Below are 24,193 nucleotides of genomic sequence, written 5' to 3'. Positions count from 1 at the left end.
ACAACTTTTCTAAATAAGGCGCAAGATCGAGTCAATTCATCAAAATGGTCCATTTAACTAGAGTCCGCCGCGACACCGAGGTACAGCGTCGTCGCCGACGCCAGGCCGACGAGGAGCGGTCGGAGGCCGCCTCGCCGTATATTTATAGCACGAAGTATGCGGTCGAGGAGTTACCAGAGCACGCCATGTGCGAGCGTCAGATGCCGGCGGAGGTGGCATCGCGGATGATCAGGGACGAATTGAGTCTGGACGGGAATCCGCTGCTGAAGTATTTCCCTCTTGGTTCTACCTTAGTAGAGGGGATAGGGCTAATTGTTTCCTAGCTTGGCGAGCTTCGTCACGACATACATGGTAAGTCGTTCCCAGCCAATCACCGGTACCAGGCAGAAACTGAGCAGAAACCAGGAAGACGAAGTCGAACAACTCATGACGGAGTCCCTAAGCAAGAACTTCATCGACTACGAGCAATACCCGCAGACAGCACACATTCACAACCGCTGCGTGGACATGATTGCGGACCTGCTGCACGCACCGACGACCGACAGCCACGGCGCGGACGGAGGCAAGCACGACGCGATCGGCACCTCGACGGTGGGATCTTCCGAGGGGATCATGCTCGCGACGCTGGCGATGAAGAAGCGCTGGCAGAACGCGCGCAAGGCAGCGGGCAAGGACTGGACGCGGCCTAATATCGTGATGAGCAGCGCTGTGCAGGTGTGCTGGGAGAAGGCGGCGCGGTATTTTGACGTTGAGGAGAAATACGTTTACTGTACTGAGTCGCGCTATGTGATTGACCCCAAAGAGGCGGTTGATTTGATCGATGAGAATACCATCGGTATCTGTGCGATTATGGGAACGACGTATACGGGTCAGTATGAGGATGTGAAGGGGTTGAATGACTTGTTGGTCGAGAGGAAGATCGACTGTCCGATCCATGTGGATGCTGCCAGCGGGGGGTTCGTCACACCGTTTGTGAACCCCAAGCTGGTGTGGGACTTTCGCCTGGAGAAGGTCGTATCGATCAATGTGTCGGGGCATAAATATGGTCTGGTGCGTCTACCCTCTCATTGTCTTGCTCCTTATCATGGCATTCAACCCTAACGACGGTGCAGGTCTACCCCGGCGTGGGCTGGGTATTCTGGCGCTCGCCCGAGTTCCTCCCCCAAGAACTCATCTTCAACATCAACTACCTAGGCGCCGACCAAGCCAGCTTCACGCTCAACTTCAGCAAAGGCGCATCGCATGTCATCGGACAATACTATATGCTGATCCGGCTAGGCAAGCACGGATACCGGTCAATCATGGAGAACCTGACGCGCACAGCCGATCATCTGGCCAAAGAGCTCGAAAAACTGGGATTTATCCTGATGAGCGAGACTGGCGGGCGCGGGCTGCCGCTGGTCGCGTACCGGCTGCCCCCCGACGATTCCCGACTGTTCGATGAATATGCACTGGCTCATGTGTTGCGACAGCGTGGGTGGGTGATCCCGGCTTATACGATGGCACCGCATTGTAACCAGCTTAAGATGATGCGCGTGGTGCTGCGGGAGGATTTCAGCTTGCACCGGTGTAATCTGCTGGTTGAGGATATGCGCGCGGCGTTGAAGTCGTTGGCGGATATGGATGCGGAGATGATTGCGCGGTATACCGAGTATGTCCTTTTTCCTTTTTCCTTTTTCCTTTTTCCTTTTTCCTTTTTCCTTTTTCCTTTTTCCTTTTTCCTTTTTCCTTTTTCCTTTTTCCTTTTTTCTTTTTTGTTACTGTAACTATCGTTTGACGTCTGATTGGATGATGCTGACAATTATTGAAGATATACCCAAATCCACGGCGCTCGAGCACCGGACAGACCGGAAGCATACAGCGAAGATCGGCACTCATTGCAGGGAAAGACAGGAAAGACACACCTGGTGTGTTAGAAAGTCTCCTGCATGGGGTAGTTGGAATCCGCCGAGAACTGTCAAGAAGATGCAATAATGTGGCTATATACATATAACTATAAATCTCGTGCTGATGTCAGACGCAGCCCCTTGCTTGGGCCCTATTTCGATAGTGCGATGATCAACAGGAGTAACATGACATGGCATGACATGCCCTGCTGTGTTATGTCCTCCAGCTTGGAGGATCGCCGGAAATGTCGGTGGACAGGTCTATGCGAGATCGACATGGTTGACTTCAAGGGAATCATCGATCAGACTGCTGATCGGGTTCGATGCAAATGCCCCCTGTATTGTATTAAGACGCTGGAGTGAAAAGCACTGTCAATGATAATATTGGATGATCCTTGTACTCTTCTATTTCCTAGAGAACAATAAGTTGAGATAACTTCCCGTGGGCCACTGTATGTATACCTTCAATAAAGCGGTAAAAGGCTTCACCAACCTAGCCGATACCATGGCGAAAGGACTAGTAGATAGTTACGTTCCAGACCCACCCCAAAACAATAAAAAGGGATACAAAGCCAAAAAAGCACTAGAAACTGTAATCCAAACCCTACCATGCAGGACCCCCCCCCCCCCCCCCCCCCTTTCTCCGATTGTCAGCAATCTACGGAGCAAAATGCCGACGAACCCTCTCCACATGATACGTCGTCTGCGCAGAGCCCCGTATGTCAGACCCACCCAGTAAATAGTCTGGATGACACCGCAGGTGCTGTCAGACAGTTAGCTAGTTGATTAGCCAACTAGTTATGCATGACTAAAGTGGCATCCATTGTTCTCGCGCCGCCCAGAGAACCCCGGGTGTTCGTGCGTATGTCCGTGCCCGTTGTCTAGTCCCTTTCCCAATCGAGGCTTAAAACAATCGATAGCGACTTGCTATCATGGATCGATGGAAGTGAGCTGACCGCTCATCACAAAAAGAACGACATCGAGCAGTCGGGCCCAGGCCATGTATGTGTCATGCTAGCCGGTCAAAATGCCTGAACGAGCGCAGATATTGATCGGGAGAAGAGGCCATGAAAGGCCGGATTCCAATTTACGACGGCAAGTCTCAAATCTTAGCTTTGATATACCGGATTTCTCATTGCGGCGCAGACATATCATATCTTTGTTATGATTTTGTTATTATTATTGGTTTTTTTTACGACTGACCCCTCCCCCTTTTCTCCTAAACGCCGCTGTCAGAAGAGGTATGTATACTCCGACGGGGCCCAGTCCGACTGTAGTAGAGAGACAGTGAGCCCGCACAATGTATCGACTTCTCCTGCTGGTCACAGCTCTGCTGAGCGTCTGCCGCGTGCAGGCCAAAGGAGTATTCGCTCATTTCATGGTAATCCTCCCTTTGATCTATACGCTATAACAGCGAATAGCAGACAAGACAAAGAACTCACAGACAATAGCTCCAAAACGCAGTCAACTACACAAAGAACGAATGGAAGCTAGACGTAGCAGCCGCAAAAGCAGCCAAGATCGACGCCTTCGCGCTCAACACAGGCTTCCAGGAGACAGGCAACACACGGTTATTCAACGACGCCTTCGCCGCAGCCCAAGAGCACGACTTCAAGATGTTCCTGTCGCTCGACTACTCAGGCGATGGACACTGGCCGCCAGACCAGGTAGTCAAAGTCCTGAAGAAGTACACGAAGCACGAAGCATACTACAAGCACGCGGGCGATGGCAAGCCGCTGGTATCGACGTTCGAAGGCGCACAGGCATCAGGCGACTGGGCGCAAATCAAATCAGAGGTTGACTGCTTCTTCATGCCGGACTGGTCAAGTGTGGATCCGAAGAAGACTGCGCCGAAGAAGCACGTCGACGGGCTGATGAACTGGAGTTCATGGCCGAACGGCACGGACGCGATGAGCACCGCGCTCGACAAGGAGTACATGGACGCCCTGGGCGATAAGCCCTTCATCATGGGCGTGTCGCCCTGGTTCTACACGAATATGATACGGTGGCACAAGAACTGGGTGTGGCAGGGCGATGACCTCTGGTATACGCGGTGGCAGCAGGTGCTGGATCTGAAGCCGGAGTATGTGGAGCTGATTAGCTGGAATGATTACGGGGAGAGCCACTACATTGGGCCGATCCATCCCGGCAGCCTGGATGTGTTTCGGTATGCACAGGCGCCGTTTAACTACGCTGAGAACATGCCGCATGATGGGTGGCGGGCTTTTCTACCGTACTGGATTGACCAGTTCAAGAGAGGGAAGCACAATGATGATGAGGAGGCTGAGATCGACGCGGGCTTGGTGGCTTGGTATCGCGTGAACCCGTCGTCGCGGTGTGAAGATGGGCGGACGACGGGGAATACGCGGCAGCAGGACCAGCCGACAATGGCGCCGGAGAAGGTGCTGAAGGACCGGGTGTTCTTCTCTGCGCTGCTGGATGCCCCCGCAGAGGTGACCGTTAGCATTGGCGGCAAGGACACGTCGCTGTCGCGGTGGCAGTATAAACCTAAGAAGGGCGCCCGGCAGGGCCTCTACCACGGCAGTGTGCCGATGAATGATCGCATGGGGGATGTCGTGATCACGCTGTCGCGGGCTGGGGAGGAATTGGCGCAACTAAAGGGACACGCGATTAGTGACGACTGCACGAAGAACCTGACCAACTGGAATCCGTGGGTGGGCCATGCATCAGCCAAGGGAAGCAAGAATGCGTCCGAGAAATCCTCATCGGACGAGGCGTCGGCAGCTGGCCGGGAATCCATGACGTTGACGTTAGCTGGGGCTGCACTGGCCTGGATAACATACCTGGTGTTGGCATGATGCCAGATCGAAGGGAACAGGAAATCGGAATAATGGAAGGATAGGGACCAAAAGCAAAAGGGCAATGCAAATTTGGCGCCGGTACAGTGTCGGGACATTCATGATTGCGGGAAAAGGAATATGTTCCATGGACCAGGAAAAGCATACTGGTCCTATCTTAACTTACGATGTTATACCAAACTAATAGATAATGCCTAATCGTCGATCTCGCCACCGGCTACATCCGTTCCCCACAGGCTATCGGCCCCGATCTAGACTGCGATCGAACGTACTCTGGTAGAAAACTCCGTATGAGGGGATGGGGGGTTCTAGCTCGCAAACAACGGATATCCCCAATTTGAAGCCATGGGTGGTGCCATATCAGCCATGTTTGACACCGACTTGGCCGGAGATTCAAAAACCGCATGCGAAAAGAAAAACTTATCTCTTGACTAACCCTGAATCTCGACTTATGCCGGGGTTAAGGGTGGCCAATTAATGAAACCCTTGATCTAGATCGTGGTGACATCTAATAATGCTATTCCGGGATCGGGCTCGGCTTGACTGCAAAGTCCATGTACAATCATTGCCAAGTTTCACTAAAATTCATATTGATACCGTTGATGACACGAGGGTTATGCGAGTTGATGTATTCGGACGCGTTGTCATATACGGTGCCACTATCCCCAGCATTAATCGAGGAATGGCAACTAGGCTATAGTCCTAATAGTAATAATTGTCACGATTATAGGAATGACAACCAAATGCAATGGGAGACGTATCTTCCCTAGGAGTTTACTCAACTCACGATCTACCATAGCGCCCAGACTGGTTGGTATACGGATGTAATCGGCGCAGTATTTGGTTCGTCCCGAAACCACCCGACATTCCTAGGAAGAATGGCATGGTTCTCGTGGTGCCATGAGATGACTTGAATCAAGAAGCGGCGGGGAAATGCAATTGTCGGAAACTCCCGAGCGAGGCAATGCGTGCTGTCTCAAGATCGATGCCGCGGAAGTGTCTCGCAGCATATCTCCAACGGACCAGACCAAGGAACCTGTGATGAACAGTGTCTTACCACGGTGAGGAGGACATCCCAGCCAATCTGCAGTCGTCAGAAGGCCCACCCAACGATTCCATTCGTCGAGGATCTGGGTGAGGATCTGCGTGATTGGGGTGGGACCTAGTCAATGACACCATGACTTAGGGACTCCCGATCGCCACTGCAGCTCCCTTAACCCTAACTGCCAGTCGGCCCCGGGGTGGCCGTCAGTGAGCAATCGCTCCTGATTAGCCCGGAGTGTCCATGCTGGGTTCTCCTCCCCCCCACATTTCGGTCCATCGGTCGTCTGGACCGGGCTGGTTTAGATCGGGGGTGAGCCTGAGTTGATAAGGTGACAGGAAGACAAAGAGATATAAGATGTGTCCGATTTCCCGTTTTCGACAAACCCCCTTGAGAGACCAGACGCTGTGAGAACTTTCGCACAATGTTCAAGTCTGGACAATTCTTCCAGGACTGCTAGCACGTCCCAAGACATTTTTCTTTTTATACATATACATACACACACACCCACACACACATACATACACATACATAAGAAAATGTCCGACATAACAGACTTCCTCCACCGGACCTCCTCCCGCTCCAACACTCGCATCCCCCCCATCGTCGCCGCGCACCAACGATCATCCTCCTGCAAGATCTCCTCTTCTCCACCCCCATCTCATATGGCCGCTCTCTCGCGCACGAAACTCCACAAAGAAACCTCCGCGCGAGATCCCGACCTCCGCCGCTGTCTCGGCCACCACCGCCTCCTCCGCCGATCAGTCCACCTCGCGCAAGACGACATGCAAAAGGCAATGATCTCCTTCCAGACGGGCCCAGACCCGGAGTACGCCTCTGACTCCGACTCCGACTCCGACGACGAGGAGTTCGACGACTACTACCTCAGCAAACAGCAGCCTACGAGCCACCCGCGCGAGGGACCCCCCCTCCGCGATCAGATCGCTTCGGTGGTCAAGGCGATGGTGCGGCGCAAATTGTCTACTTCTTCTACTGTCACTGCTGCTGCTGCGACGGAGAAGGAAGACGCCAACGTGCCGTCGACTTCGGACTGGGCGTTCGCGAGTAGGAATAGCGCGGAGGTGTCTGCGCAGCCCGGGAAATTTGAGATCAAAGCCGATGGCGGGCTGTCAGCTTCGGGTGGGATCTTACGGACTACTACCATGGCTGTCTCGTCTGGGGAAATGGGGGAAGGGAAAGGTGATGAAGTCGAAAGGGAGGAATCTCTTGACGTGGAGGGGAAAGAGAATGTGGAGCCTCTCACTCATAAGGAGTTTGGATGTCCTCTCCAGCGACAGGTGTGCCAGGATGAGCAACACCGAAACGACTTCAGATCGTGGAGAAAGAGGCGACGGTTTCCGCTGGGGCGGAGACTCTGGTCGCCGAATTACGAAGTGCGGGCTGGGGCTGCTTACTAGATATCCGGGTTTCTTGTTATATCCTGGGATAGATGATTAGACGGGCTACGATTACGACATAATACCCATATAGTTGCTATTGCTGCTATTTTTTCAATTTAATATACTATTTACTTCCTGGTGAAGATAACATGTCTCCTACTCGCGTGATTCTCAAGTAATTCCTAAGCTGCCGAGCATTCTTCCACGTCAGCCACTACCTAGAGTTTATTTGCGTTTTGACACACTGTTAATTACAGCACAATATACCTCACTAGAAAGCCTGAATTACGTTCGCAGCTGGGAGGGTCCCTCCTATCATGCTTCGTGGACCCATCAAGCCGCCACTTTCGCGACACGGGCCCCACCGTAGATCGATCGCTTGATGGCAACCCCATTGCTCGGGATATATTCTCCGAGATGCTGGCCTGTAGATGGAAACCAGCCAATACGACCAAGCACACGGCACCACGGCATGAGGGAGAGTACTGTACCCTTCGCATTACAGCCCTGCAACGACATGACCTCGACGGAGAGTAAACTTCTCTTCCATGCTGATTTCAAAAAGTGGGAAAGCGGGTCTGGATCCCATCCCGCCACTCCACTCACACTTTGGGTGAGCGGAAATTGTCATCATTGGGCCGATAGACTCGATACTGATAGGCGGGTCGGGAGGTATGCCACGGCACAAAACCAGGGTACTATTGATGGCCACTGTGGAGCGGTCGCCCGCTGGAAGGGATCAGTAGAGATCTAGACCTTGTCGAAAGTGAAATGTTTATTCTTTTTATTGATATTAATGAATTGAAGTTGGCTGTACTTGCAAGAAATACTTATGTTGCCTTGAGATAACACTCGAGTCATCCCGTTTTGGGCTGTGCTCGAGAATTCGAGGTCAAGACTCTTATGTAGATATTCGGGGTCTTTTTTTGGAACTTGTTTTAGTCATGAGAGGCTGGTGAGCATGTAGATTACATTCTTGTGGACTCTAGATAAGACATTCCCAGGATTACTATTCCGTCCCGTGGAGACCTGTACCAGGTTATAGAACCTGTTCTTCTTAATAGCGAGAATCAAGTACAGACCCATATCTTCAGCCAAAGCTCAGACGTATTTTCTCAAGACCGCTACGCCAAAACGTTGACCCAACAATTGGTATAGGGCTTAACCTGACTGATATACCCCAACATATTTTGACTGTCTGTCGAGTCTTTTCCCATACTAAGCGTTAGGAGTTTGGTTGTACCATACGCTGTTTCCTCGCCACTCTCTCTTGAACCCGTCAAAGGGTTTTTAGATAGAAAACAGGATGTCTTTCTTACCGTTTCCTAACTCAGCACGGCTCAATGGATTGTGGGTGAGGGGGGTTGGTCCTATTCTCACGTGGATGGGCGTGCGGTAATCTTCTAGAGGTTCAGTACTTGGAGACCTGGCTACTAGGGAGGGTAATTTGATATCACCATTGGAAGTCCCGCTTGGACGTATGCGAGCCAATGTCTTATTCAGAGTACTTATAGTTGCCAGTAATATATTACCGTCTTAATGGGAAGCTCAGGATCAAAGACTCCAGTTTGTGAGAGGATAGATATGAGACTGATCAAAGGTCTGACGAAATCCAGAAAATTATGAAATATTGATGTTCCTTTTGGAAAGTTCCATGTCCTGCAGAATATAGAAGAGTAAGGAAAGAAAAGACAAGAAATCTAGTCTGTGACTTCCAGATGATTGACCAAGTAACTAACTGATTGGATTCACCCTCTACATCAATCGGTGAATACAAAGTGTCCTGAGTAGCTTAAATATACCCAGGAATGGACTGTCTATGTGAAGTCTATTCCTGGTAACCATTGTTTTGAGAGGAAAGACACGATGATATCAATAAGATGGATACAAGGAAAACTCTTGGTTACTCTACGAGAGTGTTAAATTCGTCAAGGGGATAGTGTCATGCCTATCGCTACACGGGAACTAAAGCTATTTTAACATAGTGAAATCATGCAACAACAGCGAAATATGATATAAAGTACGAAAGAAAACAATTTAGGACATGATCAAACCGATATGGATAAAAAATGATAACGATTTAAGCTTATCTTTTAAGCTTAGATAGGGAACAAAAGCCATGAGCCGCAAGTCTATTTTCTGTATTCAAGATATCACGTGGCATGAAGTGAACCGGCCGCACCACTGCCCACATGTTTACGGATATCTGATGAGGATTCTTTTCTACAACGGATTTGGCTATAGATATACGGAGCGATATGAATGATAAACAATGGCAGTAGTAAAGCCGAGAAGTGCTGTCAGACAACACTTCTTCCTCAAATTGCAAATGGGGTACTCTCATGATAAAAAGATTAACAAACGCAAGCAGCAATAAGCCACTTATGCAGAGTATGTCATGTCATGTCATGACCCTGTCAACCGACAGGTAAAAGGTTCATCAAACCAAAACACCGATTCATGCAACGCCAAAAGCACTTTTTTAAAACATCATATCAGCAGAACGCTGAGAGCAGATTCGTCCAGACGAAACCACGACAATGCAGATGATCAATCAAACAAGCAACTGATCTGAAAACTCAACCTGAAGATAAAAGACATTACAACAGAGTAAAGTGAGGGGATAAAACGAAGATAGAAGAAAGTGGAAGAAAGTGATTAAGCGGGAACGTCCCAGAGGGCATATCCCCACTGCCACCCGTGGGAGTTGCCCATCGTGCGCTCATGCGATTCCGGCGCGTGGACCACACTGTCGACGGGTCCCTGCGCGCCGTACCAGTAGTGGCTCCAGCCTGTGGCCGGTTGGTCCATGACAGGGAGACTGGACAGGAGGGCGCCGACGCCGGAGACGTCGTAGCGGTCGGCAGGGTCCAGCATGGGGGTGCCGCGGTGGCGCATGATGGAGACGCGGCTGTCGAAGGAGCGCTTGGCGGCGATGGAGTTGGCGGCTAGGAGACTGTGGCGGGCGTGCGCGGTGGGCTGGGCCAGCACGGTGGCGAGGAAGCATGGGCCGAGGGCGACGAGGTGGTTGCAGTAGTCGTTGTAGTCTTTGTTTTCGGGAGCTGGGTCATGTTAGTTTACTTTTCTTATTTGAAAGGGAGGGATAAAGGGAAGGGGAAAATAAAACATACCCTCTTCATCGGCACTGCCATAGACAACCTCCACGGGCATCCCATCGGGCCGCAGCGCTTGCCAAGCGGGTCCGTCACGCGGGCCGACGTCGCGGGCGATCTGCGCAAATAACGCGCTATACTCCTGCTGCAGGAAGGTGGACACGCTGCCGAACTCCTCGACTTCCCAGGGGGTCATGGGTCCGAAGAAAAGCGCCCACATGTCGTCCAGGGTGAAGTTGCGGTACCATGTTGCGGCGCCACGGCGGGAGTGCGGGTCGGCCGACCACTCGCGGGAACCAAAAATGTTGCTGTAAGTTTGGAGACGGCAGAGAGCACGGAGGATGCGGGCACGCTCCGCCGGGGAGACAGGCCCTGGGGCGCGCTGGAGGAAGCGGGTGAGGAGGGGCTTCAGGCGCTGGTAGAGATGAAGGAGGCGGAGAGAGTCGTCGGGGGAGAGGATGTGGCGTTGCGAGGTGGTCTCCGCGCGGCGACGGAGGTGATCCAGGAGGGAAATGATGTCGTCTCGGTGGGATTTGACCTCTGCCTGCAGATTGGTGGAGGTGACGGCTGCGATGGGGTCTGCCAGGCCGACGTGGCCGTAACATTGTCGGACCACATTGTGTAATAAGATCTTCTTAGACTGAAGATATGTGTTGTGGTAGGTGGGAGAGGCTTGGATGAGCTGGCCCAAGGAGGGAAGGTCCAGGTGCTGCAGAACCTGCAACCGGAGCTCTGTAGGGAGGGATTCAAAAGTCGCCTGTTTTCGAATTAGCATATTGGTTTCAGTTTCATTTTATTGGTTTTCATCCTTTCTCGAAAGAAATTCAAATGGATGTTCTATCCCCTGGAACGGGAGGGGAAAGGGCAAGGGGATCAGATAGGGCTGGGTAGGGATATAGTTAGGGTCGGTGATGTCATACCATATTGTAACAGACGGAAAAAAAACGAGAAGCAATCAGGAGTCAAAGGGGAAGGAGGATAGAGCACAATTCATAATTGTTTGCCTAAAGCGTCCCGGGGGATCTGGGTTCATATATATATGAAACCCTAAAAACGACCGCTCAACAAAAATCTGGCCAGACGCTGGTCCATGGTTGAAGGCGAAACTGACGAAGGCTGTAGAAAAAAATCAAACAAAAAACCACGCAATGAGCGATCACTTCCTCTTGGCAACCCCGGCTTTTCCTCCTTGCGGGGGATCTGACTGGATCAGAGCCCAGGCGGTCATTCCTACGGCGCACCTAGTCGGTCCTATTGGCACGCCCCGCCGGGTCTCACTCCACATGACGCCGTGGGTGAGTTTCCCTTAGGTAACGGTTAGCTAAAACGGGGGTTGTCTGCTTGCGGCATTTATGCACGCCCGGCTAACGTGATCATACGGAGCAAGGTTACTGGCTGATCTTAATGATTCTTTGTACCTGCTGATCTCTTGAGTTCAAGGATATGTCGGTTTTTTTTGACTCAGGGTGGATGCGAAATCGATGGGGGTTGTTGTGCAAGAAGTGGCATCATTTAGCACCATTGCAGACCATCCTGAGGCAATCTGGTCTGCCCCTGGAAGTCATTATGACAAGAAATGGCATCATCGTGAAAAACTTCCATTTGCATCTGGACCTTGACTCATCATCTCATCTTCTATAAATATCTTCACCGCTCGCTTATTGCCGGTACATAGATGAGTCAGCCGGCTGAATTTAGCCAATCAACCGGGTACCAACCCGGCTCGGCCTGTAGCGGGGAGAACTATCAAAAAGCCAATCCACTGACTAGTCAGCTAGTTTTTCAGTTAGTTTTTGCTGGCGGTAAGTATGGGGTGGTTGAGTTTCACCTCGCAGAAGGCAAAAAGCAGGATATGTTGTCCACATTGCCATAGCAGCATCTATTAATGCAGGATTAATGCATCCTGACCCGGAGTCTAGAACTATGACGTCAGCCAAGAACCGGGACTCCTCCCGGTAGTCCCTCGGTTCTTGCTCGGCACATGTATCCACCATTGCACTCAGCTATCACGACATCCGACATACCACGGTCAAACTCTGTGTACATTCCAGGCACAGGGGAGAAACAGTATCATCATATGCAATTTGCAGACCGTCCCGGATGTTCTCGGAATTTCAGTGTAGTGGGCCGGCAAAGATGTACACTCGACAGGGGTTGAAACGAAGACAATCAGGGTCATATGGATGCGACATGACAGTAGGAAAGCTACTATCACAGGGTTTATGGAATAAGAGCTTTCACAAAGTTGAATACATGTCATTAGTTATGAATCTTTTGCAGAGCACGGAATCTGTCGCTATGCAATCTGATAACACAAGCCTTGAGGTGGACTTCCTTTCATCGCCAAGGAAGCCCGACGTGTTCTCCACAGTTCAAAACATCCAATCATACAGTCACAAGTCACACCTGGAGCACCATAATACGTACCGCGTAGATCTATCCATGTCCAGGAAGATGGCCAGTCGGGATAATAAGTATGTAGTTTGCACAGGGTGGTCAAAATAAGTGTTCCACAGCCGAGGTACATAGTCTCTTCCAGACTTGATATTTGGTGGTGTATAATTTCATGTCGGGTATTGACTTCCCTTGTCTGATGGGAGATAATCCGGGATATCCAATACTAGGTAAATGGTGATATCTTGATATATAACTGGAATCATATACTACCCTCCAACCCATAATTCGTCTGGCTTCTACTACTACAGCCATGTATGACCCGCGAGATCACCGGGGAAGATGTTCTGCGTACGGAGTAGACGGCACTACTTTATAAGAAAGAGTGCACATATGGCTGGATGTTCTCCCCATGACAGTCTGCAGGTGCCCCTGTCAACGCCATGAATGAAGAGTATAGCAGCAGGTGTTTGCTTCAATGGTACACGGGTACCGGCAGTCTCAAGGACATTGCTGTCTCTCATGCTGGAATATTGCTTCTGTGTGTTGTAGCAGCTAAAGGGACAACAACCTGGGTATGACCAAATGTCAACTTCAACGGGAATCGATCCGTATGGACGCGAATTCTCCGTCTTGTGGCACTTCGACCCGGGGTTGTTTCGTCGTCTGGCCAGCTATCTGTTTTCAGTCGAGGTATAGCAGTTGATCGAGTCTGTCGCGTTGTTACGGAGCCCAGGGTTCGAGATGAGGTAGAATAGTTGTCATCAGTTTTTTAGTTGAAATATTCTTGTACGTGAGTTGTATTGTCAGTGAGATATGTGAAAGATAGTACTGGATAGTCAGTGGTTTGAAATTGTTAAAATGAGTGATCAGTCACCTGATTACTGATAGTCATCTTTCCTGCAGTTCTATAGTTGTGAACTCCTCAACACACATCTCACCGTTATCCTTGTCATCGACCTCATCAATTTTGTCAAACTCATCAGCTCCGATGGGTTCAGCTCATCTGTACCATGGTAGACTGCGCTTCAGAATCCAATTGAAAGATATCTAGTGAAGAAAACTCGGGGATAGAGCGTACACAGTTGATAAAGTATACGTGTTTGCCGACCTAGCCACGATAATACCGCTCTTAGCTTACGCTTACAAGAGATCATTGGAGGTATACAGAAGGAGAGCACGGAAGTCATCTCCGTGACTGCTATTAGAATCTCCTATGAAATAGGAAGCCGGGGGCCAAAAGAAATATGTAGAGAAACATGCAACAAAGAAAAGAAATGAAATGAAGACAAAAGAAAAGGAAAGGAAAGCTTCGCTGACTTCAAAAATTTAGCCCAGAAACATGATGGAATGCATTTACAGCGTTATTGAAAAACAAAGGGGAATCATTATAGCCAAAAAATATCACATCACAACGCCATCTCATGCCGAAAGACCGATGCACACCCAGACTCATTACCTCGCTACCAAACCTCAAACTCCATGATGACAGCCCAATATTATAGGTAGGAAGGCATCCGTCATACAGGGAGGAGGCTCTTAGCCGGCGCTCGCGTCCATGCGCGATAGAACGAACCCCCGATTGCCAGGAGGAACATGATCAGAACACACCAAGCCATCAAGTACGTTGCCTCCGTTGATAAAAGCTCTGGCACAGACCCTCCGTCAGCGCCATAAAGTAAGCGGGGCGCTTTGAGTGACTCAATAGGTCTTGCGGGGCTGCAGAAGGGTGTTAGCCATGCACGCATAAACGAATGCGCTGGTGAAAACTGAGAACAACTTACAGCGCTTCATAGACTGTGGTGCGCGTCTTCTCTAGAAAGCCGACCAACGCTTGGACGGTGGATGCATGATCTCCTTGCGAGCCCGATGGTGAGACAACGAAAAGTTTGTGCATATCGTATTGGGCCCAGCGCTCGACGGGTGCGCTTTTGTGGATTTGTTCGAAAACGGTGGCGACGGGAGCCATTGCGGCGGTTATGGCTATGTACTGGATATTCGCAAGGAACTTATGTCGGTCGAAATATAGGTGGCACACGCGCTGATTGATGATTGGTTGAGTGGACAGAGACAAATCGAGCTCGTAGCCCTAGCAGCTTGAAAGGCGCAGAGAAATACCTCGTTGGACGATTGAACTTCCACGAGGGCGACGCCTTATATATCATGATGCATGATGTGGCCCCCAATTAGTGAGCTATCAGCCGCGGGGCTTGGACAGAAAAAAGACACCACCAGCAGGGACCATGGACTGATAACGGGCAGAGCCAGGCAAAGTCGGCATAATGATACAGGGCACCGACAGGATCCCAGGATCTGGTGGACAATTTGTTAGCCCGGAAAATACGAAGACCCAATCGGACAGGGTGCCAAGGCGCAAAAAATCGTGTCCATTGGACGATGGAAAGAAGCTAAGGAAGCAAACCGTTTGGTAAGATGTGGCTATGGCAACTTAGCTTCGCATTCGACGAAGGGCTTCAATGAGATTCCAATTATAAACTTGGGGCTTGCAGTTCCAGCCGCTTATCATGTTCTTAGGAGGGCTAAAGACAAGGAGATTACCATACCCGCCCATCGCTATAGACATGCTTGTGTCTTTAAGGTGTCATCGCTATAAGCCCGATGGCGAGGCTGTGTTCTATTGAACTGTTCAAGCTCCCATTGCTGTGGGGACACGATAGGGGCTGCCTTGCCTAATTAGGTAAGTAATCGGCAGGCTGACTGCCCGGCTGTCAAAGGACAACTGCGCTAGAGCCAGCGAAGGCTCAAATGGTTCTCTATGGTCTGCTCTGGTCTACTCCGTATAACAAACACCACGAACTGATAAAGAGAGAATCTCGATATCGCTGGATGGCATGTCTGTGGAGTGGCCATGGCTTCAACTTGCCAGTCCACGCCTTCTGGAGCCCTGATGTTCAGGATGGTCAAGTAAAACGGCACGAGCCGCTCGATCACAACACCCTGTCACATTGGGGCCGAGAAAGTAAGGGCTAGCAATTCAACCTTGAATCCAAGCCCTGAAAATCTGACAACGGACTAACCGTGTGAATTTGTTTCATCGCATTCACTAGAGGATCTTCTGCACTTTTCTGAGCCAAATTTAGCGCATATGGCGTGCAGACAAAGTGAAATCTTAGATTAAACCTAGCTGACAGTAAGAGGCTACAGGCCCGCTAAGTTGCCTACACCCAATTACCCGCTTGGGCACAGCGAGCTAGCTACAAGGGCTCTAGTGTGGAGGAACTTGAATAAGACAATTGCTCAATGCCCGCTCGATTCATCTGGCACCCGGCAACCGACTCGGCTGCAATGGAGTAAATGTGGACCCACTCTGTGTCCAGTGTGGTCAATGTTCCTCGTCTACGATCCCGTTTGTTCTGCCATCGAGAGGTTCAAATCGCCTCGTTCTTGTGTTGGATCACAGCAAATAGCGCGGACTCGGAGAAGTAGGAACAGTGGGTGTCTGGAATTCAGAGTTTTATGGAGACATCACATACCTGGAGATGACTGTTTGGATCGGTGTGGCAACTCTATCAGACAGCTACAAAGTGCGCAAGGCCCTCTGTTTGCGTATATTTTGATGATCTCTATGCGCGGACGATCTCTCTGCGCGGACGATCTTGAGGCATCTGACAGAACACAGAACATTGTTTCGGTTCCTGCATATCCCTTGCATCAGCACCACCCCCAGACAAGATCTCTCACACGGCCTCGGAAACTCCAAATAACAGATCCACCATATCTGACGGTAGGAAAGATATGACGCATAAAATGATCTTCCGTAATATTGGTTTCAAAGCGGCAGCATCTCAGATAGGCGAGATGGCAACTTGGGGGTCTCCAAATAAGGGGTCACAACCACAGCATATAACATGGACTCGATCCCATCATACCCCATCCTAAGAAGACTCAGCAACATCAACCTGTGAAGTAAAAAGAAAGCGACAGAAACAAAATGGAAACGGAAACAAGATCAGCTACCCCTTCCCGCGCCCCAGCCCCGTACCTCAAAGTTTCCTCACCCAACCTCACCACCGACTGGGACGAGCTAGCCGACACCTACTGGGAGTCATGGAAAAACCCCCGAACAGCATGGAGCGAGATCAGCTGCCCTTTCATAGGCAGCAACACTGCCGAAGAAGCGCACGCGCGGGCCGAGTTCAAGAAACGCGGCCTGGTACAGATCCACAACGACCCGAGCACGCACATGCTCAAATGCACTGATACACGGTCAGGCCGCATCATCGGCGGCGGCATGTGGAGGGTCCATCGTACGAACCCCTACCGCGCGCCTCTACACGAAGAACAAGCAGTGGCTTTCCCCGAAGGGAGCGAAATGCGGGAGTTGGCCGAGAGCGCGTGGTCCGAGCTGTCGAAGTGGCGGCAGCGATTGATGCAGGATGCGCATATCTGTATGTATATCATATCTTCTTACTTTATGCATTTTTTCTTTTATTCTTCCACTGCCCATTTCAAACACCCTACGAACGCAAACTCACGATATCCAGCCGGAGAAGAATTTTGGGCTCTCCCGGAGTACCGGTCCCAAGGCGCAGGAAACCTTCTCCTAGACGAGTTTTTGCGAATTATTGATGACCACCAGCTCGAAGCCTTTGGAGAGGTCACACACCTCAGTCGTCATCACTTGGAGAAGCGCGGGTTTGTGGCTATCGCGTACGCAGACGTGAAGTGCCCGCGGGCGAATCCGAGCGAGAACTTGAAGCGGTTGGTGAGGAATATGCAGCAGCACCCGCTGTGTATCATTTGGCGGCCGGCTGGAGGGGGCTACGTCGAGGGGAAGACCATTCTACCCTGGGAGGGACAGCCGCGGCGGGCGAGGTTGTAGGGGTGGACCAGTATTAGGTGGATTCAGTGTGTTTATACTCGGGTATGGCGTTGGGCAGTTCTTGGGTGGGCCTGTTTTGGAAGCAAGCCTTTGCATTATAATACGCTATAATAAGCATCGGCATGTATAATAATACACTAGCAAATAATAAGCTTACGGAGTACATTTGAAGCATTTCAACAAAACCCAGTACTAAAATGAACATCATGTGATCACCCAACCCTATATCCAGTGAACAGGCCTACTAGCAGACTCAAAAAAAAGCAGTCAACATTCACCAGCTACAAACTACGACAGTAAGAGCCCTCCTAAAGCCTAGCATAGCATCCAAAGTCAACCCTCCCACCCACCAGACATCCAACCTCAACCCCACCCAAAGACACCCCCTCATCAAGAAAGCAGAAGCAAAGAACCAACAACCAAACAACAACCAGCATGCTTCAGGAGTCCAAAGTCAACGATTTACAAAATGCACCCTACACCAAAACTACCTCAAGATTTAAAAGCCCCAAGCGCAGTCTCAAACCCAGCGTCCAAATCTTTCATCGTATCGAACAGAGTCTTTCGGTCCGCAGACGACGCCTTGCGCTGCAGCGCCAGCGACAGCGTGCCTGTTTTTCCGTGCAGAGAGCCAATATCTGCTGCGACGAGATTGCTGACGCCGAGGTTGACGAAGTGGGGTTTCTATTTATTTTATATGTTTATACCCATTACTACGCATATATGCGTATATATATATAAAAAAAAAAGAGGAAAAAGGAACATGGACAAACCTTAGTAACAATCCCATCCAACGCACTTTTAATATTCGGCTGCAATCCCAACACCAAGCTCGTGATCGTTGCGCTATCGGCAATGGAAAACGCAGCGATGGCGTCCACGTCGGTAGTGCACTGGGTCAAGCTGCTCTCGACGGCAGATTCCTTCCGCTGGACGTCGAGCGCGTTGAGGATACCGCCGGAGAAGTTGTTGACGGCTGTGGTGAGGGTGGAGAGGTCTGTGGCGAGGGTGTGCAGGTCGTTGATGACGGTTGAGATGTCGGCTTGCGGGTCGATGGGGATGTCTTTGTTGATGTCGATGGCTTTCGCGGATGCGGGGTGGAGGTGGAGGAGGAGGAGGGTGAAGAGGATGCTGAGGAGGGGGATGAAATGCATTTTAATCTTTTTTTCTTCTTTCCTAGATTATAGGGGTGGTTTATAGTGGGTTGATGTGGTGTGTTCTTGCTTTGGATTCGGTGTGGACTGAGGCTTTATATCCAGGGGATGGTTCCCAGATACCCAATTGAGGAAATTGCTTCAGAGTGAGGCTGCTCGCTTGGTATAGGCGACGGTGTAACACATTTGAAACTATCGGGTCATTAAATTGTCTGTTCTTCGTGGGATGAGATGAAGCAGTGGACATGGATCAAAGGTTGATATCATTACGTGCATTGTCTGCGTTACAAGGTAGTCGAAGAACAATAAACTATGACAAAACAGAACAAAGTACAGAACACAGTACAGAACGGAAGACAGAACAGTCTTTGAAAAAAGGAACAGAAAAAGAGAGTAAAGAATAGAATGAAAAAAGATCACCCCCAAACAGCCAACAACACAACCTGCCCATCCCCCGAAGGATAACACTTCCTAATCTGCCTCCCAAAATCGCCCCCCAACAGCCTCACTAAACAAGTCTTAACCTCCTCAATGTACGGCCTATTCCAGTGCAGCCGCACAACCCAATACACCAACGCCTTCGCATCCACCCCTCCCCCGCCGAGTCCCCCCGCCAACCCTCACCAAGCGGCCCGCATCGCGCAACACCGGATCAACTGCATGCGCCACCATCGCCCTCAACACCTCCTTCACAGCCGCCGCAAACCCACTCTCCCAAACAGCAGCCTCCAACCCCACCTGGTACCGCGCCTCAAAAGCAGCCGCCACAGCCGCAAGCCGCGCATCCGACGCTGCGAGGAACAGCTCGCCGACGCTGACCTCGTCCGCGGCCAGCAACGCCGCGTGCAGCGCGCGCACGTCGTCCTCCACAGCACCCTGGTCGAAGAACGCCGCGTTCTCGGGCCGGCTTGCACCTAGTAGCTGCGCGAAGAATGGACCGGCGGGCCCGCCGCTGCTGCGGATTGTGTCGACTAGCGCGGTGCCGTACTTGTTGACGTAGGCGTATTTGATTGCGCGGAGGTCGGCGTTGCTGCGCCCGATGAGCACGTCTGTGAGGGCTGGTGTGTCTGCGTTGCTGTTGTTGTTGCTGTTATTGTTGATGATGAAGCCATCGTGGAGGTGTGTTAAGTCTTGATCGAGGGGGCCGTCGGCGAGTGCAGCGAGTGTCGCTGCTAGGGGGCCTGTTGTTTGGGATAGGATATCCTTGGTGAGACTGTGCCCGTGGCGGGAAGCGTAGGTGTCTCGGATGAGGGCCATTTCGAGAGGGTCGGGCCCCGCGAGGATGCGGATGAGGGTGCTGGCGTCTGTGGTGGGGTATGCTTTTAGGGCTTCGTGGAGAGCGTCCGCTTCGTGGGTTGCGTCGCCGGGGGCGCGCTGGTCCGGGTCGTAGCCAAGAGAGGGGGCCGTTGAGACGGCCGGGGGCATTGGCGATCGGTAGGTGTTGGTGCCGCTGGGGGGTCGGGGCTGTTGGGTGTAGGGTTGGTGGGGGTGGCCGTAGGCGGGGTTTCGGGGGGATAGGATGCCGGGTTGTGGGGAGCTGGCGCTGGGGGTCCATGTTGGTCGTGGTGTTGAATTGGTTGTTGGTGTTGGTGTTGTTGTTGTTGTTGTTGTTGTTGCTGCTGCTGTTGGTGTTGGACTTGTGGGGGATATCCGTGCGGGGGTGGAGCTCGGCTGGTGCTGTAGTTTGCCTGGTGGGGCGGCGGTTGCTGGTGGTGATGCTGTGGAGACTGATGCGGTGGAGGTTGGGAGGGAGGGTAGGCGGTTGGATAGCCCTGTTGAGGCGGATAGGAGGGATAGGGGTAGGACATGATGAGGTTGACGATGTGAAGAACGAGTGTTGCACAGGGGAAGAGAGGGGAAGAGGAAGAGGAACCATATTTATCAGAGAAACCGGATCTAGTGCTGCATGTGCTAGCCTCCTGCAGTGTTAGTCTGCACCGCCACGGAGGCGATATCTGGCGGCGTCGCTGGATACGACCCAAAGTACTAGATTCAATACATCGCTAAATGGGTAATGTACATACAAAAAGGACATCGAACGACTCTATAACGAACACCTCATAAATCCTCTCTCAATGGCATCCCATTCGAATCCAACCCCTTCCTATCCAACAACGCATGCCATCTCCGAATCACCTCCGCCCGTTCATCCGTCGACGCAAGACACATCTCCTGCAAGCCCTGTGAGATGCGCGAGGCAAAAATATCGTGCGTTTTGCTCCGGGACAGCGAATTCCGCAGCGACTTGTGCAGTCCGTCGAGGGGGTAGCCCGCTAGGCCCCACATCCCTGGAGTCGTCAGAATAGTCTCACTCGGATAAAACAGCTGTAGCTGTCTCAAAATCATGCGGGAACCCACCTGCAGCAGGCTTGAGGAATAAGCCCCCCACGCCCTTCCCGATCCCTTTACAGAGTCCCCCCCCGCCGGAGTCGCGGAATCCTTGTCGTGGTTGAAGGACAACGCCTGTGATGCCGTGGTAGAACCCACGTGTGAATTCCTGACACGTCAGTGATGTTAACCATTATTCGAACCTAATTGAACGAAGAGGCGAAAGGGTAACGAAAAGAGGGTGTGAAAGACGTACAGTCCCCGCCGCTCGAAACCCACTCCGCCACCCCATCACCTTCGGCAAATCCTCTACCGTTGTATCGTGGTACAGACGTGGGGCATTGTGAAACCCCTTCGACAGGCTCAATGTCAAGTCCGTCGGGATCGTGATCGTCCAGTTAAGAATGTGCTTCCCCATGCGTCGGGCGCGGTACCCCTTCTCGTGGAAATACTTGCGCGACCGCCCCCTCTCTTCTTTCTCCCGCCGTCGGGTTATCGTTTTTTCCAAGTCAAGGCCCTCACCCTCGAACATGGACTTCGAGGCTTCGCTGCTTTCGTCGTCGTTCTCGTTCTCGTCGTTGAGCCCAGTGCTCGTTGATACTGATGGGCTGCTGTTTTCGTTGTCCTGTGGCTCTTGCTGTTGCGGTTGTTCCTCCTCTGCGGAGGCATATGTGCTATCACCGTCGGAGGCGGCGTGCTCGGCATCCGCGTCGTTGGGTTGGCGCGGTGCGGTGGCTTGAGTAACACCGTTACCAACGCCGGAATCGTCAGACCCTTGATCTGGGGTCTCGTCTCTATTGGGTTTGCGGTTGGCCTTGTGTTTGAGCCAGTGGGGACGGTGTCGGTGTCGATGCCGATGGCGGGCGTGGTGGTGTTCAATAATATCGGAGACATCGCCGGGTACGCCTGCAACCCCTGCGATGAAGTCACTCACGACGCCGTAGAGGACCTCCGCGCCGGCGGAGAGGGGGCCCCTGGGATTGCGCGTGGTGTCGTATTCCTGGGAGCGGTAACTAGATTCTGAGCACGGTTTCCATGTCAAAGGGCAACTGGGGAAAGGACATACAGAACAATGTGATGCGACTTCAGCAATCCCGTCTCAACCAGCACAGCAGCCGCAAATGTACTCAGTCGAATTCGCGAGTGCTTGATCCACCACACGGCCGGCCGATCAGGGCAGACATCACAACACAGCCGATCGAGCTTCAGATGGCGATGGAAGCTACAAGCGGCATTGCACACACCGTTTTCCTTGCGCATCATTTCGCCAATATCCGCTGCCTTCCGCCGCATCTCGGGGCGGTAAGTCTGGCGCAAAGCATCCGCCAGGTTCGCTGACGTGAGCGACTTGTATGGCAAGGGCTGCGGGCCTGCGCCGGCACGCGCCACAATCGAGCCCCAAAACGGCTGGTCGCCGAAGAAAGGGACGACAATCGTGGGTCGGCCCAGCACGAGCCCTGCCGCGGTCGTGCCAGCGCCGCCGTGGTGTACGACGCTTGAGACGTGCTGGAACAGCCAGTCGTGAGGACAGCGCCCAATCATGTGGATGTTAGACGGGATGGATGCAGCGCCGCTGCCGATGTTACCCCATCCTGCCGAGACGATGGCGCGCACGCCCGCCTGTGCAATCGCCTCAAAAACGATCTCGGTAAGCCGGCGTGGGTTGTCGACTACGATGGACCCGAAGCCGATATATATGGGCGGATCACCGGCATCGATGAAGGCCTGGAGATCGGCTGGGGGAGTGTATGTGCTGGCGCGGTCGAGAAAGCAGAATCCGCAGATGTCGACGCCGCTGGCCCAGTCGGCGGGCTTGGGGAGAAGGGCGGGAGACCTTGTACATATATATTTGTTTATTCATTTCGTTCTTCTTTTTGGCTTCCTTAGTCGGAACTAGGGATGAGGCCAAGGACTTACCAGAAGTATGTGTAGGGAACGTCCAGGCGTTGCGAAATACTTGGAGCTCGGATGGCGTCGAGCGGATCGAGACCGAGCTCTCGCGTGCGAAACTTGTTTATGAGATCTCCTAATCCCTCCCACATCATGATCTCCACAACAGCGTAAGAAGCGAAGTTCGCCGCCGAGGGTTTGGAGCTTCGTGACCGGATATTTGCGAGGGGGTGGGGAAACGATTGCGTCGGGGTCCATGGCATTCTGCGCTTATCAATCTTGTCCTAGTACGGAGGGGAGGAGGCGGGGGGAGACGGAAACAAAAACATACGTAAACATCATATTAAGCGGCACACCCAGCTTCTCCGCGCAGCTCAGATGGGCAAAACTCGGTGGGTTGGCGATGATGGCATCCGCGACAAACGGCTTCAGCTGGTAGTCCACCGTGTCGCTCCACGGATCCTCGGGGATATGATGCAGGCCGGTCCCGTCACCCGTCTCGTAGCAGCTGCGCCAGCAGCCAGAGAAAATAGCCTTCATCTCGCGGCGACGCTTGGGGATGGCGCCGCTGCGGAGTGTATCCATACTAGGGATCAGCCCCTCGTTCTTGACCATGAAGGCCATAAGCTCTGCGGGGTCGCCGCCGATGTTGAAGAATTCGAGACCCTGGTCGAGGATGGATTCGCGGAAGGCGAGGTGGGTGGCGAGGCGCACGCGGTGGCCGCATTTCTTGAGCATCTTGCCTAGCGCGATGAATGGCTGGACATCGCCGCGCGACCCGACCACTTGAACGACGATGTTGAGACGCAGCGGGCAGCTCTCTTCTTCGCCGGCGGGTGCGATGGCGGACGGGCGTCGATCATCGGCGGTCGGCTCGGGGGGCAGCGCTTGGAGATGACTGGCGAGCCGGGTGATTAGGGGTTTGCGCTCGTGGAACTTGATATCCAGTCGGCCATCCTCTGCAGGGTCAGATGCGGCCTGTTAGCGGTGCTCGCCGTGGTAGATTGAGGAGAGAGGTATACCCAGCACCCGCACCCCGGTGTTCAGGTGGTCGCGCAGAGAATGCCGACGCATCTCCGGCTGCGGCTGCATCTCCGGCCAATCCTCCGTAGTGATAGCTTCCGCCATGATGATTGTGGTGGAGGTTGTTGGAAACGGGGCATTGTGCCAATTGTGTAAAGAGATCCGATGTACAGAAGATTGAACTGGTGATGTCACTATGCGGATGGTCGGCCCACCGATTTGGATCATATCATCGGGGGTCCATTAGTCAGAAGGCATGTTTACACTCATCTGAATTGATGTTGCGGTTCCATGGTTCATC

At 52.2% G+C, this 24,193-nt stretch overlaps 9 protein-coding genes across 9 annotated transcripts; 4 read left to right on the top strand and 5 right to left on the bottom strand.

The window, feature by feature from the left end:
* Positions 1 to 32: 32 nt before the first annotated feature.
* Positions 33 to 2,266, top strand: P168DRAFT_287595 (glutamate decarboxylase). The gene is made up of 5 exons (XM_024836606.1): positions 33 to 268; positions 324 to 351; positions 406 to 1,050; positions 1,113 to 1,651; positions 1,811 to 2,266. Exons 1-5 carry the CDS (start codon positions 45 to 47, stop codon positions 1,914 to 1,916), a joined length of 1,542 nt encoding a protein of 513 aa, XP_024695698.1. The 5' UTR covers positions 33 to 44; the 3' UTR covers positions 1,917 to 2,266.
* Positions 2,267 to 3,071: 805 nt separating this feature from the next.
* Positions 3,072 to 4,832, top strand: P168DRAFT_287593 (glycoside hydrolase family 71 protein). Its single transcript, XM_024836605.1, has one exon. The coding sequence runs from the start codon at positions 3,503 to 3,505 to the stop codon at positions 4,703 to 4,705; it is 1,203 nt and encodes a 400-aa protein (XP_024695697.1). The 5' UTR covers positions 3,072 to 3,502; the 3' UTR covers positions 4,706 to 4,832.
* Positions 4,833 to 6,079: 1,247 nt separating this feature from the next.
* Positions 6,080 to 7,289, top strand: P168DRAFT_88138 (uncharacterized protein). The gene has a single exon (XM_024842196.1). The coding sequence runs from the start codon at positions 6,287 to 6,289 to the stop codon at positions 7,163 to 7,165; it is 879 nt and encodes a 292-aa protein (XP_024695696.1). The 5' UTR covers positions 6,080 to 6,286; the 3' UTR covers positions 7,166 to 7,289.
* A 2,132-nt stretch (positions 7,290 to 9,421) lies between these two features.
* P168DRAFT_324546 (uncharacterized protein) lies at positions 9,422 to 11,552 on the bottom strand. The gene is made up of 3 exons (XM_024840854.1): positions 11,181 to 11,552; positions 10,279 to 11,017; positions 9,422 to 10,209 (listed from the first exon to the last, which is right to left on the bottom strand). Exons 1-3 carry the CDS (start codon positions 11,181 to 11,183, stop codon positions 9,806 to 9,808), a joined length of 1,146 nt encoding a protein of 381 aa, XP_024695695.1. The 5' UTR covers positions 11,184 to 11,552; the 3' UTR covers positions 9,422 to 9,805.
* Positions 11,553 to 14,082: 2,530 nt separating this feature from the next.
* Positions 14,083 to 14,623, bottom strand: P168DRAFT_324545 (uncharacterized protein; the record flags this gene model as incomplete). Its single annotated transcript, XM_024840853.1, has 2 exons — positions 14,083 to 14,373; positions 14,439 to 14,623. 2 exons carry the CDS (start codon positions 14,621 to 14,623, stop codon positions 14,175 to 14,177), a joined length of 384 nt encoding a protein of 127 aa, XP_024695694.1. The 3' UTR covers positions 14,083 to 14,174.
* Positions 14,624 to 16,606: 1,983 nt separating this feature from the next.
* On the top strand, positions 16,607 to 17,497 carry P168DRAFT_279103 (putative GNAT family acetyltransferase; the record flags this gene model as incomplete). The annotated part of the gene is made up of 2 exons (XM_024835752.1): positions 16,607 to 17,063; positions 17,160 to 17,497. 2 exons carry the CDS (start codon positions 16,607 to 16,609, stop codon positions 17,495 to 17,497), a joined length of 795 nt encoding a protein of 264 aa, XP_024695693.1.
* A 492-nt stretch (positions 17,498 to 17,989) lies between these two features.
* Positions 17,990 to 18,651, bottom strand: P168DRAFT_279102 (cell wall mannoprotein 1 family protein; the record flags this gene model as incomplete). Its single annotated transcript, XM_024835751.1, has 2 exons — positions 17,990 to 18,181; positions 18,271 to 18,651. The coding sequence occupies 2 exons, from the start codon at positions 18,649 to 18,651 to the stop codon at positions 17,990 to 17,992; spliced, it is 573 nt and encodes a 190-aa protein (XP_024695692.1).
* Positions 18,652 to 19,123: 472 nt separating this feature from the next.
* P168DRAFT_88068 (Annexin) lies at positions 19,124 to 20,499 on the bottom strand. Its single transcript, XM_024842195.1, has one exon. It carries the CDS (start codon positions 20,074 to 20,076, stop codon positions 19,192 to 19,194), a length of 885 nt encoding a protein of 294 aa, XP_024695691.1. The 5' UTR covers positions 20,077 to 20,499; the 3' UTR covers positions 19,124 to 19,191.
* Positions 20,500 to 20,709: 210 nt separating this feature from the next.
* P168DRAFT_231356 (putative UDP-glucose,sterol transferase) lies at positions 20,710 to 23,997 on the bottom strand (the record flags this gene model as incomplete). The annotated part of the gene is made up of 7 exons (XM_024833276.1): positions 20,710 to 20,939; positions 21,010 to 21,148; positions 21,236 to 21,992; positions 22,046 to 22,813; positions 22,897 to 23,133; positions 23,201 to 23,828; positions 23,892 to 23,997. The coding sequence occupies 7 exons, from the start codon at positions 23,995 to 23,997 to the stop codon at positions 20,710 to 20,712; spliced, it is 2,865 nt and encodes a 954-aa protein (XP_024695690.1).
* Between the last annotated feature and the right edge of the window lie 196 nt (positions 23,998 to 24,193).

Source organism: Aspergillus campestris (genome assembly GCF_002847485.1).
Source record: "Aspergillus campestris IBT 28561 chromosome Unknown P168scaffold_2, whole genome shotgun sequence".
NCBI classification, from domain to species: domain Eukaryota; kingdom Fungi; phylum Ascomycota; class Eurotiomycetes; order Eurotiales; family Aspergillaceae; genus Aspergillus; species Aspergillus campestris.
The sequence above is the reverse complement of the archived record's forward strand: the minus strand, read 5'-3'. Positions and strand labels throughout refer to the sequence as shown.